This window comes from Stenella coeruleoalba (genome assembly GCF_951394435.1).
Source record: "Stenella coeruleoalba genome assembly, chromosome: X".
NCBI lineage: Eukaryota > Metazoa > Chordata > Mammalia > Artiodactyla > Delphinidae > Stenella > Stenella coeruleoalba.
Genome location: NC_137152.1, coordinates 17,639,437 through 17,653,546, shown reverse-complemented (window position 1 = coordinate 17,653,546; position 14,110 = coordinate 17,639,437). Strand labels below are relative to the sequence as shown.

General features: G+C 44.7%; 1 protein-coding gene across 1 annotated transcript in view; it reads right to left on the bottom strand.

Moving 5' to 3' along the window:
• The window catches only part of PDK3 (pyruvate dehydrogenase kinase 3), a 259,141-nt gene extending 247,398 nt beyond the window's left edge, over positions 1 to 11,743 (bottom strand). The window contains exon 1 of the mRNA XM_079910041.1: positions 11,573 to 11,743. Within this exon, the coding sequence (XP_079766167.1) occupies positions 11,573 to 11,651 (79 nt within the window). The 5' untranslated portion in view covers positions 11,652 to 11,743. The remainder of the gene's footprint in view (positions 1 to 11,572) is intronic.
• Between the last annotated feature and the right edge of the window lie 2,367 nt (positions 11,744 to 14,110).

Below are 14,110 nucleotides of genomic sequence, written 5' to 3'. Positions count from 1 at the left end.
AAAAGGAAGGAAGCCATGAGGCATGCCACAATGTGGATGAACCTGCAAAATATTATGCTAAGTAAAAAAAAAAAAACAAACGGCCACAGAGGACTATATGTTGTATGATTCCATTTACATGAAATATCCAGACTAGGCCAATCTATTGAGACAGAAATATTCGTTGCTTGGGGCTGGGAAGGACGGTGCGGGGGGTGATAACTAAAGGACACAGGATTCCTTTTTTTTTTTTAATTTATTTTATTTATTTTTGGCTGCGTTGGGTCTTCATTGCTGCATGCCGGCTTTCTCTAGTTGCGGCGAGCGGGGGCTACTCTTCGTTGCGGTGCGCGGGCTTCTCATCGCGGTGGCTTCTCTTGTTGCGGAGCATGGGCTCTAGGCACCCAGCTTCAGTAGTTGTGGCTTGCAGGCTCAGTAGTTGTGGCTCGTGGGCTCTAGAGCGCAGGCTCAGTAGCTGTGGCGCACGGGCTTAGTTGCTCCACGGCATGTGGGATCTTCCCAGACCAGGGCTCGAACCCGTGTCCCCTGCATTGGCAGGCGGATTCTCAGCCACTGCGCCACCAGGGAAGTCCCTGGGGTTTCTTTCTGAGGTGATTCAAATGTTCTAAAATTGACTGTAGTGATGGTTGCACATATCTGTGAATATACTAAAAAAACACTGAATTGTGTACACTTTGAATGGGTGAATTGTATGCTGTGTGAATTATATCTCAATAAAGCTGTCATTTTTTTAAGTGTATGATACACAAATGCTTAAAGCCTATGCTTTAACCCTGTGGAAAATAGATTTTCCCTTTGGAGACAAATTTTGAAACTCCACTGGTCTTGAAGAAGAGGTAACAAATGAGGTTAATTCACACCAGGTTCTTAGTGGGTCTGCTTTTGTTACAGTAAGAAAGGCTCCCGCAAAATCTGTGGGAGAGCACAGAATGTCAGAGGAAACAGCAAGGGAGGGAGGAGAGAGAAGAGTTGTGAAAAAAATTTATATACTTCTGTATTATATATAATATTTGTGTGTGTGTGTGTGTGTATGTCTCACAATGTCCTATAAGAGGATAAGCCTGGGCTTTGCACTCAGTCATCTAGTTCCCTTAGCCACCTTCAGGAAGATAATTCTCAAAACAGGAAGGGGGAGGCTGAGTCTTGTTGGAGGAAGCTAACTGCCGGTGTCGAGAAAAGGGGGTAATCAGTCGCTTGCGTTTAAGGGTCAAAGGAGTGAAACTGCCTGGTGGCGTGGGGCTGGGGGAGTGCAGAAGACAATGTGAAGGTGTTGACAGAGGGTATGGCCCCTCCATTGTCTCTGGGGACACAGGAGGAGCCCTCTGGCACCATGGCGATCCTCAGGACTGCAAAGAGAGCAAGAATTTTGAGTTGCACTAAACACGAACACCTGGGCCAGCCCGGGTCCAGCATGTCTAGGGCATCCGAGCACTGGAGAGGACCCACGTGTGTGGCTGGTGGGATGGGACACTAAGAACTATGACCAATGGAAGCCTAGGCCCGGAGCTGAGCACACCCGGTTGAGCTAGTCACCAAGGGAGTGCAGCACGCTGGCCTCGGGGGTAGGGGCAGCACAGGCCAGCAGCCAAGGAAGACTGGCGTTCCCTGTGATGAGAGGTGGCAGCGAGTCCCACCACGGTAAGGCCAGCCCCAGGCAACAGGCAGCTGGGATCTTCCGTTTGGACTGTGTGAGGCGCAGTGTTCTCAGACCGCCTGGAGGGCCGTGGAGGAGCCTGAGAAGTTGATGTTGGACTTCCGGCCCACCTGGCACATGTGGTCCTGAACCTCTCTTAACTGAATTTGGAAAAACGAAAGAGATGGGGCATGCTTATACCCTGAAGTTTGTGGAGAAGTTCATGCTGTTTACAGTGAGCACAGTAAGCCCTAGAAGCTGTACGGAACTTTGAATTTATAATGTTTTTCACAAGCATCATCCCGTATGGCCCTCACAAAAGTCCTGCGAGAAGGTAGGTGGTTGACATTATTCTCCCCATTTATCAGATGAAGAAACTGAGACTTAGTGAATCCAAATGAACTGCCCAGTATCACTTAATTAATAAGTGCTGAAGCTCTGACGTCAGTTATTCTGACCCTTAGTTCAGTGGGCCTCCTACAACACCGTGATGCTTTTCGAAAAAAAAGAATACATAGGCCACCCAAAACTTCGGAATTTTCCTGGCTCTGGCCTGAAAGGAATGATCATGGTCCAGAGCTGTATTCTGAAATAACTTCAGTTTGGCCCCAGCTGCCTTTTCTTGCTTTAGTCTAGGACACTGGCTCAAAGAAAACCTCTCTCCATGCAGCCGGCCTCTTCAGCTGCCCCAGACTAAGACTGGCCCAGGCCCACCCAGATCATATGCACCCTGACCCGATCCTGCCACCTCTACCTGCCACGCCAATCGCTTCTGAACTCACCATGTCACAGACAAGTGGATGCTACACTTTGTTGGGCTGTCTCCAATATTACTACTGCCTTGTACTGTTAATTATCTGGGTCGTTGTGTAGATTCTGTCTTTCAAACTAGAGTGGAAGCTCCTTGAGGTCAGGGGCCTCGTTTCACTCGCTTTTGATTCTCAGCGGTGTGTAGTGCATAGAAGGGGCTAGTAAATTGCTTTAAATGAATGCTTACTCCTTTTTCTCAAACACATAGTGGCACTCAGAAAATATTTGTTAATTGCCTAGATGGCAAATTTACTATTCTCTAGTCAACTCCCATGCAAAAAAAAAAAAAAAAAATCAACATCCTCACCATCTCTGCCCACCCTGACCCTCACAGACCTATTTCCTCAGGCAGTGACACACTGATGACACTTTGCCCTGTAAAGTCATGGTTAAGAGCAGGGGCCTGGGGTTGCCTTGGTTCAGTCCTCTGTGTCAGTATTGGCTGTGTGACCTCAGGCAAGCTCCTAGCCTCTTGCTTCCTGCCTGTGAATTGGGGCTGATGAGGATGAAACCAGTTCTTATCACTTAGGGTTGTTATGGGGATTAAGTGAGTTAACACGTGCTTAGGACCGTTCCTGGAACAGGGGTGCATGATGGTTAAGTGCAGCCTGTTAAGATTACAAGTTTAGGGTTACCCCGGCCCTGCCCATACCAGGTAACCAGTCCACCGGCACCGTGGGCGTTCCTCACTCCCCTCAGTTGAACTTGAATAGATAAAAAGCAGATCCTAAAATCGCCCCCCAAGAGGAGGAAATACGTATTTAGCAACTGTTTTTTCTGCCAACATTCCCCTCCATCTTCAGGATGGGCCTTTAGAGTCACAACAGGTCATGTCATGCTTCACCCAACGGCAGCAAATCCTCAGTCCAGCAACGGAATTGGGAATTTTCTCACGCTCCCAGATTCTCAAAAGTTTTGTAGGCTTCGGTGCGGGTCACTTCAGGGGACCACTTCACTATCAGCCATTCACTCATCCAATCAATCCACCATTTATACACTGATTTATTCACTTATTCATTCATTTGTTTAACAAATACTTATTTAGCACCAGCTATGTGGTAGACATAACCCCAAATGGATACATTTCCTAATAGTTTACACCCTAGTCATTTACAGATAATAGACGAATGAAATATGTAGTAGTTTTAGATAGTGATATATGCTAAGAAGAAAAAATAAAAGCAGGGAAGGGGGGATGAAATGTTGGGGATGGATATTAAAATTCTAGATAAGCTGGCCAAGGACCCAAAATCTGTATTAGTCGAGGTTCTTCAGAGAAAGAACCGACAGGATGGAGAGAGAAAGAATGAGAGAGAAAGGGAGTGTAAGGAATTTGACTCACATGATTATGGGGGCTGGCAAGTCTGAAATGTGCAGGGCAGGCCAGCAGGCTGGAGACGCAGGGAAGAGTTGATGTTGCAGTCTTGAGTCAGATTGCTTCCCGGGAAACTCAGTCTTTTTCACTTAAGGCCTTAATTGGTTAAATGAGGCCCACCTTGTTGGAGGAGGTCATGGAGAGAACGTGACCACCGTTTGAGCCACAGAGCTGGACCTGCGCAGTCAGAGTCTCCTCACCCCGCTCCTTGTCCTTGGAGTGTGCCTTCTGCCCACCATTCTAATACTAGGAGCTGGTTTCAAGGCTGCAGCCTCTATGTCGACTTTTTTTTTCTTTTTTTTTTTTTTTTTGCGGTACGCGGGCCTCTCACTGCTGTGGCCTCTCCCGTTGCGGAGCGCAGGCTCCGGACGCGCAGGCTCAGCGGCCATGGCTCACGGGCCCAGCCGCTCTGCAGCATGTGGGATCCTCCCGGACCGGGGCACAAACCCGTGTCCCCTGCATCGGCAGGCGGATTCTCAACCACTGCGCCACCAAGGAAGCCCTCTATGTCGACTTTTAAGATTCTGGTAGGCAGGTGCAGAGATCTGCTCATCTGGTGGCACCCAAGACAAGCCTCGTGGATAAGTTCCCTTGCTCATTAAACGTGCCACCTACTAACCTGGAGGGGCTGCCTCTTTCTTCAGTGTACAGGGGCCAGTTTGTGAACCAACACACCCACATTATGGGGGGTAATCTGCTTTGTTCAAAGTCTACTGAGAAGGGGGTTTGGGGGAAATTTTTTCAGAATGTGTGTGTGTGTGTGTGTGTGTGTGTGTGTGTGTGTGTGTGAGAAAGAGAGAGAGAGAGACACACAGAGAGAGACAGAGAGAGAGAGAGAGAGAGAGAGAGAGAGAGAGAGAGAGAGAGAGAGAGGAGCGAGCCATGCAAATAAATATCCAGGAAAGAGAAATCCAGGTAGAGTGAGAAGCAAGTTCAAAGGCCTTGAAGTGACGTACGGCAGGCACGCTGCTGGAGTGAACAAGGGGAGGAGTAATGGAGAAGAGATCAGAATTCCAGGGGGCAGACCATGTAGGGCCCTAGTAGGTCTTCCTAAGGACTTGGGTGTTATTCTGAATAACATGCAGGGGAGGGTTTCAACAAAGCAATGACCTGATCTGACTTGGGTTTTCACGATTACTGGCTGCTGTGTTGAGAATGCAGGTGGGCAAGGACGGAAGCTAGGAGGCCAGTTGCGAGGCTATTTCAATAATCCAGGTGAGAGATGCTGGGGGCTGGGATCAGCATGGTAGCAGTTAGAGGCAGGGACAAAGGTCAAGGAGAAGCAGCTGAATTCTGGATATAGTTTGAAGACGGAGCCAAGAAGATTTGCTGACAGACTGGATGTGGGTTGTGAGAAAAAGAAAGGAATCAAGGATGACACTGAGGTTTTGGGCTATGAACTAGCAGAGCTGCCTCTGGGGTAGTGAAGTTTGCAGGAGTATCTTGGAGTAAGGTCAGTGTATATCAAAGACTCTATTTGGGAGAGAGAATGGGGGTGCCTAACACATATTGAAGTGGAGATATCATGTGGGCAGCTGGACATACAGGTCTGGAGTTTGGGAGTGAGGTCCAGGCTGGAGCTAGAAATTGGAGAGCTATCAGCATATAGATGGTATTTAAGGCCCTGAGACATTAAATGAGATCACTCAGAAAGTGAGAGTGGATACGAAAGAGGTCCAAGGATTGAACTGCTAGGCACTTCAGCACTGGGAAGTTGGGAAGATAAAGAGAAACCAGCAAACAGAATGAGAAAGAGTGATCGAAAAGACGAGACAGTAAGTGTCCATCGACAGATGAATGGATAAAGATGTGGTACACATATACAATGGAATACTACTCAGCCATACAAAAGAATGAAATAATGCCATTTGCAGCAACATGGACGGACCTAGAGATTATCATACTAAGTGAAGTAAGTCAGAAAGAGAAAGACAAATACCATATATCATTTATATGTGGAATCTAAAATATGACACAAATGAACTTCTTTACAAAACAGAAATAGGCTCACAGACATAGAAAACAAACTTATGGTTACCAAAGTGGGGGAGGGATAAATTAGGAGTTTGGGATTAGCAGGTACACTCTACTATGTATAAAATAGATAAACAACAAGGACCTACGATATAGCACAGGAGACTATATTCAATATCTTGTAATAAGCTATAATAAAAAAGAATCTGAAAAAGAATATATGTTATATATATAAAACCGAATCACTGCGCTGTACACCAGAAACTAACATAACATTGTAAATCAACTATACTTCAATAAAAAGTTGTTTAAAAAAAAAAAAAGAAGACAAAGGGGTGAGTGGGGTATTGTGGGAGCCGAGGAAGAAAGGGTTTCGAGAAAGTGACCATATTGTCAAGTGCTGCTGCCGAGGACTGAGAAGTGACCATTGGACTCACCCGAGTGGGGGTCATTTGTGACTAGGGCAGTTTTGGTAGAGAGATGGGGACACAACCTGACTGGGTGGGCTCATGGGAGAAAAGTAGCAGAGAAATTGGAGACAGTGAACAGAAGCAACTCTATTATTTAGTACAGAAGAAATAACAGTGTATGCTGGTGAGAACGGTCCAGTAAATAGGGATAAATTGGGTGATGCAGTAGAGAGAGGAGGACGGCAGCAGCCATGACCTTGAGAGGGAATGGAATCTAGTGCACAGGTGGAGGGACTGCTGTTGGCCGGGAGCATCAACAAGTCATCTATCTTACCGAGGAGGAAGCAGAGTAAATGGGGCCAGATGCAGGGGGCTGGGTAGCTATGGTGCTGCGAACTCGTGGAAGTTCTAATTCTTTCCACGTTCTTAGTGAAGTAGGAAGCAAGGTCAAGCTCAGCTGAGAGAGTGAAACTAGGGGGAGGAGAGGTTGAAAATTTGAGGAGTTCTTCAAAAATACAGTGCTGAATTTTGCTTATGAGTTGGGGGACAAGTTCTTTACTCGGTAGTTAGAGCACAAGACACACAAAGCCTGCAATGAGCTAACCCAAAGCTTAGGTTCTTGGTAAGATTAGTGTTCACAGAAGTCGGGGAAGAGGAGGGTGCAAAAGATCCCGAGATGCCTGCTGCAGGACAGGAGGTACCCCATCCTGTTCACCGGGTAGCAACTGAGGCTACTAGTAATTTGCTGCGTTGGCTGGTGTTGGACCCCAGTGTGAGGCCTGTCGGTGCCTCCAGAAAGCAAGAGACGAAGAGCCCTCCCTCCACCTTGCCCATTTGCTCCCTTCAAATGGAAGATGGGATGTAGAGGGTCAAGCAGGGCCCCCCCACACCTCTGAGTGGCCACCCTACTCCTCTGTTGACATGGGGTGACCGCGGCAGTGAGGTGAGCCAGGGGACTGCTATGAGGAAAGAGGGAAGAAGCCCGTTCTAACTGTTCTACACTCCAAAGAGCTCCACGTGAAGGCAGCGTTTCTCAACCACGGTCCCCAGACCAGCAGCATCATTTTACCTGGGAAATTGTTAGAAATCGAATTCTTAGGCTATGTCTGAGACCTCTACATCACAGCCTCTGAGGGAAGGGGCCAGCAAGCTGTGTTTTAACCAGGTCATTCTCATGCCAACGGAAGTTTGAGAAACGCAGCTTACAGGCAGCCTGGAAAAGTTTCTATCTGCTCTTATCCAGTAGTGCCACCTATTGGGCAAGCTCTTCAGATGCTGAGAGATTAATACAAACACTGGGGAATTTCCTTTTATCTTTCTGTACTTAACTTTACAAACCCAAAACAAAAGGCAACCTTCTTAGGACCCTTCACATTATGCAAACACTAATTTTACATGGCTGTAACGAATATATCGAGACGCCTATATCTTGGTTTTTCCATAAAACATTTTGTACCCACTTTCTACGTATTAGTCCAATAGAACTTATAAAGTCATTGTTTTTATTGTAAAATTCCACTATAACAAAATTACATAGTCACGGTGACTACATTTTTCAAAGTAAACTGGACACAGGGTCTGACAGAGTATAAACAAACCGATGGAGACAACGTGGCCTAATATTTGGAATTAACACCATCCCAGGAAATCATAGAAGTTTGTTATCATATCACAAATTAGTCCATTGTTCCATGGTTTTAGATGCTTGAGCCCTTTCCAGTTTTCAGTAGTTATAAATAATAAAGCCGTAAGTACCTTTGTACAATAAACTGGGGTTTTTTAAGTTATTTCTTTGGGATTAAAAGAAATCTCTAAAGTAAAATTTCCAGCCCAAATGTCTGATAATATCACAGCATTATTTAAAGTTAACAAAAAAACTAGAAATAGTCCAAATGTGTAACTTACGGTAGAGTCATCACGTACTATTCTACAGCCATCATCAATCATGTTTACCACAAGCTTAAAACAACAAATTAGCAGGGGATTTTGTCAAGGTTGTGGCTTCCCAGCATCTTTGGAACACCTTTCCTGTGTTGGTCCTGCCAGCATTGTAGAAGCCAGAAAACTTGCTTTGTCAGCTTCTCTTGCAGACAGATTTACACGTGACCTAGGATTCTTCCATCAGACATACCAAGGTAAGACTTTGATTCAAAAGTGAGCAACGAGAAGAAGCAGGAAACATATGGAATCCACTTTCTGGTGAGGGTGGCACTGGCTTCCAGCGTTCAGAGGTCCTGGTATCCGGTCCTCAGCATCATGGTTGCGAACTCTGGGTCCATGTCCAGGGGTCTTCACCTGGTGGTGTGGTTTGACCATTACTGCTGGCTGAATAACCTTTAAGCCCATCTCTCTGGCCCTGTCAGAGATCTGTGAACTATCTAAGTTTCTTTAATAAATTCCCTTTCTGCTTGTGTGCTTGTTCCAGTCCTTTTGCAGTAGAACAAAACATCTTAAAACTTAGTGGATTCCATGGCTTAAAGTAGGGTTTCTCAACCTCAGCACAGTTGACATTTGGGCCACATAATTCTTTGGGAGGGGGCCTGTCCTGTGTCCTGTAGGATGTTAAGCAGTATCTGGTCTCTACCCACTAGATGCCAGGAACAGCCCCCGCCCCTAGTTGTGACAACCAAAAATAATGTCTCCAGACATTGCCAAATGTCCCTTGGGGGCAAAACCTCCCCCAGTTGGGAACAACAATCAAATATTGGAGAATATCTTGACTGGGAGGTTCTGGCTTGGGGTGTCTCATGCGGTTGCAGCCAAATGGTGGTTAGAGCTGGGGGCTGGCTGGGGATCTTTCTCATGTAGTCTCAGGACCTCTCCACATGGTCTCTTTGTATGGACTAGTTTGGGCTTCTTCACAACATGGTGACCTCAGGTTAGTTGAACTGCTTATGTGGAAGCTCAGGGCTCCAAGAGGGTGTCCCAAAGAACCGGGCACAGGCACACCTAGAGATACTGGGGGTTCCGTTCCAGACCACCACAATAAAGCGAAGATCACAATAAAGCAAAGAGCACAATAAAGCGAGTCACACAAATATTTTGATTTCCCAGGGCATATAAAAGTTAGGTTTACACTATAGTGTAGTCTATTAAGTGTGCAATAGCATTATGTCTAGAAAAACAATGTGCATACCTTAATTGAAAAATACTTTAGGGGGCTTCCCTGGTGGCTCAGTGGTTGAGGGTCCGCCTGCCGATGCAGGGGACATGGGTTCGTGCCCCGGTCCGGGAAGATCCCACATGCCGCGGAAAGGCTGGGCCCGTGGGCCAAGGCCGCTGAGCCTGCACATCTGGAGCCTGTGCTCCACAACGCGAGAGGCCACAACAGTGAGAGGCCCGTGTACCACACACACACACAAAAATACTTTAAGGCTTCCCTGATAGCACAGTGGTTAAGAATCCGCCTGCCAATGCAGGAGACACGGGTTTGAGCCCTGGTCCAGGAAGATCCCACATGCCGCAGAGCAACTAAGCCCATGTGCCACAACTACTGAGCCCACGTGCCACAACTACTGAGCCCACGTGCCACAACTACTGAAGCCTGTGCGCCTAGAGCCCATGCTCCACAACGAGAAGCCACCACAATGAGAAGCCCGTGCACTGCAACGAAGAGTAGCCCCCGCTCGCCGCAACTAGAGAAAGCCTGCGCGCAGCAATGAAGACCCAACGCAGCCAATAAATTAAGTCATTAATTTTAAAAAATACTTTATTGATAAAAAATGCTAACCATCATCTGACCATGCGGAGTTGCCACAAACCTTCCATTTGTTAAAAAAAATTTTTTTTCCAAAGTGCAATAAAAAGAGGTACACCCGTAATGCCTTTATGAACTACCCTCAGAAGTTACATGTTACCATTTCCACCATAGTCACAGGATTCAAGAGGAGAGTACACGGACTCTGCCTCTGATGGGGAGAGGGTCACGGTGCCATTGTAAGATCACGTGGGATGGGAGTTGTGGAAACTTTGGAAAATCTTATCTGTCACAGTGCTCAACATCATTACTCACCAGAGAAATGCAAATTAGAAGCACAATGAGACACCACAGCATACCCACCAGGATGGCTAAAAAGAAAAAGACTCACAATGCCAGGTACTGGGAAGGTTGTGGGGGAACTAGAACTCTCATACGTTGCCGATGGGCATGTAAACTGGCACAACCAACTCTGAAAAAAACTGCTTGCATTGAGTAAAGCTAAACGTATGCCCAGTCTATGACCCAACAATCTCTTTCCTGGGTTTGTAACCCAAAGGAAATAAATGCATATGTTCACCAAAGACACAAAGGAGAATGTTCATAGAAGCTTTATTCAGCAGAATTAGAAACGGGAGAAAAACCAAATGTCTAGCAATAGGAGGATGGATATATAAATTGTGATCTCTTCATTCAATAGAATGTTACAGTGCAATACAAAAGGACTAACAACTTTAAATACAACAATATATGAATTTGAATTTCATAGGCATTATGCTCAGCGAAGGAGGTCGGACATGTACACATAGTGTAATTCCATTTCTGTAATGTTCAAAAACAGGAAAAACTAATCAGTGGTAATGGAAACAGGAAATGGCTACCTCTGGTGGGAGGACGGTATGAATACTCACTGGGAAGAGACACAAAGAACTTATGGAAGGCTGGGGATAATCTATATTTTGGTCTGGGTGGTGGTTATACAAGTGTATACCTCTGTAAAAATTAATCAAGGTATAGAGTATATTAGCGCCCTTTAATAATTTATTTCAGTTCCCAACAAAAAGTAGAAATAAAAGCCCTTTTCTGTTTAAAGTAGCTCTTGGATTCTGTCAGTTACAACTAAGACCCTCCTCACCTAAGAAGGATGGTGGCCCTCAGCACTGGAAGGCCAGGGTCACACTACAGCCACCATATGCTCCTGTGTGGCCAGCCCCTCTGCCAATTAGGCCCACTGGAAAACCATCTCCACTCAGGATGCACCCAGGAGAATTTTCCTATAGGACAGAATTCCACAACCAAGCATGGTAACCCTAAAATATTAAAAGCTGACGCACCAAAAACTGTAGCTGTTGATTACACCAGTGGAGAGCTGCTTGTGCACAGCTGAAGGATAAATTAGGAAGCCGAAAGGTTACATTGAGAAATTTTCCCAGAACACAGCACAAAGAAATAAAGGGATGAAAAGAATGAAGAGGACTGTAAAGACAGATGGAAGAAACATTCAGTAGCTAAGAAGAGTTCTCTAAAAGTTATTTCCAAAAGGAGATAATCGAAGCAACATCCAAAAGATACAAGTCAAGAAATTCCCAGGATTGAACCCAAACACAAGTCAGATTGAGATAGACCTCTGAGTGCAATCAGTAATAATGATAAAAAGCACACCTAGGGCTTACCTGGTGGCGCAGTGGTTGGGAGTTCGCCTGCCGATGCAAGAGACACGGGTTCGTGCCCCGGTCCGGGAGGTTCCCACATGCCACGGAGCGGCTGGGCCAGTGAGCCGTGGCCGCTGGGCCTGCGCGTCCGGAGCCTGTGCTCCGCAATGGGAGAGGCCACAACAGTGAGAGGCCCTTGTACCGCAAAAAAAAAAACACATCTAGACACTGTAGCAAATTTTCAGAACTAGAAGGATGAAGAGTTCCCTAAAAGCTACCAGAACAAAAAGATCTGAAAAAAATGAGAATGCGGTTGACGTGAGATTTCCTGTCAGCAAAACAGATGCAAAAATATTGTTAATCGCTGAAGTCAAGTGATAAATACATGGGAGTTCAGTACATTATTCCCTCTACTTTTCTGTAAAATTATTTTTTATGATAAAAATGTTTCTTCTCTGTTTTTCTTTTCTTTATGGATGCAAGAAGACAATAGAGTAATACCGGCAAAGTGCCGAGGGAAAATATCTTTGAACCTTGAATTCTATATCTATGCATTTTGTCGAAGAATGAAGGCAAAATAAAGACCATTTTCAGATTACAAGGACTCAAAAATGCCGTCATACCAGAAGCTCCAAGAGAACTTCACCAAGGAGAAAAATGAAACTAAAAGAAGTGATGGGGGAATTCCCTGGTGGTCCAGTGGTTAGGACTCTGTGCTTTCACTGCCGAGGGCCCGGGTTCAATCCCTGGTCAGGGAACTAAGATCCCGCAAGCTGCGTGGTGGCGCCAAAGAAAAAAAAAGTGATAGGATACAAGAAGCAATGGAGAGCAAAGAAATAAGGAAAATATGTGCTCAACTTAAGCTATTACTGCTTATAAAAATTATGTCCCTTAACAGCAAACTGTAACGAAAATTCAAGATATATCAACATGAAATTGGTGGGACAGGAAGAAAGAGGTGAAATTTAGGGAAATAAAAGTTTCTAAAGGTCTCATTTTGTCCAGGTTGGTTATACAGAAACTAACTGACCCTTAGAGGAGCGCTCCTCGAACTTGAATGTGTATATGACTTATCCGGGCATTTTGTTAAAGAGCCATTTCTGATTCAGCAGGTCTCAGGTGAGCCTGAGATTCTGCACTTAAAATACACTCCACAGAAAAGAGAAGCCCCTACACTGTTGGTGGGAATGTAAGTTGGCACAGCCACTGTGGAAAACAGTGTGGAGTTTCCTCAGAAAACTAAAAATAGAGCTACAATATCATCCAGCAATCCCACTCCTGGGCATATATCCAGACAAAACTATAATTCAAAAAGATACACGCACCCCTATGTTCACAGCATCACTATCCGCAACAGCCAAGACATGGAAGCAACCTAAATGTCCACTGACAGATGAATGGATAAAAAAGGTGTGGTACACATATACAATGGACTGCTACTCGGCCATAAAAAAGAAAGAAAGAAAGAATGCCATTTGCAGCAACATGGATGGACCTAGAGATTATCATACTAAGTGAAGTCAGACAGAGAAAGACAAATACCATATGATATCACTTATATGTGGAATCTAAAATATGATACAAATGAACCTACCTATGAAACAGAATCACTGACATAGAGAATAGACTGATGGTGGCCAAGGGGGAGGTGGGTGGGAGAGGGATGGATTGGGGATTTGGGATTAGAAGATGCAAACTGGTATATATAGAATGGATAAACAACAAGGTCCTCCTGTATAGCACAGAGAACTATATTCAATATCCTGTGATAAACTATAATGGAAAAGAATAGGAAAAATAATGTATATATATGTATAACTGAATCACTTTGCTGTACAGCAGTAATTAACACAAAATTGTAATTGAACTACACTTCAATTTAAAAAAAAACAGAAAAATAAAATACACTCCACAGACTCTAAAAAATACAACAACCTAGTGACTATAACATAAAAGAAGCAGACTCACAGATATAGAGAACAAATTAGTGGTTACCAGTGGGGCAGGGGGAGGGGCAATATGGGGTGGGGGAGTGAGAGGTACAAACTATTGGGTATAAAATAGGCTAAAGGATGTATTGTACAACACGGGGAATATAGCCAATATTCTGGAATAACTGTAAATGGAAAGTAATCTTTAAAATTTTATAAAAATAAAATAAAATAGTGAAATTAAATTAAATTAAAAACCACACTCCACAGAAGGCACTTTGAGCAGCAAGGCTTTAAACTACATTGTGGTTAAAAACTGTGTTGACTCAGGGTGAATGTATGCTAAACTTCCCTCACTCGGTTTCAAAAATGTAAAAACGATAGATACAGTGTTTAAAAAAATACTCAGGGACATGATTTTTAAAATCGTGGACCGGAAGGGAAGTGGAAACCCACAGCAGTAAGGACAAGTTTAACAATGTGGGCCCATAGAGTCCCGGAAGAACCTGACCCAGATAGTGAAGTCTGGAATTTCTTTTTTTGCTTTATTTTATTCTATTTTTTAATTTTCATTTTTCAGTTTTATTGAGATATAATTAACATACAGCACTGTATAAGTTTAAGGTAT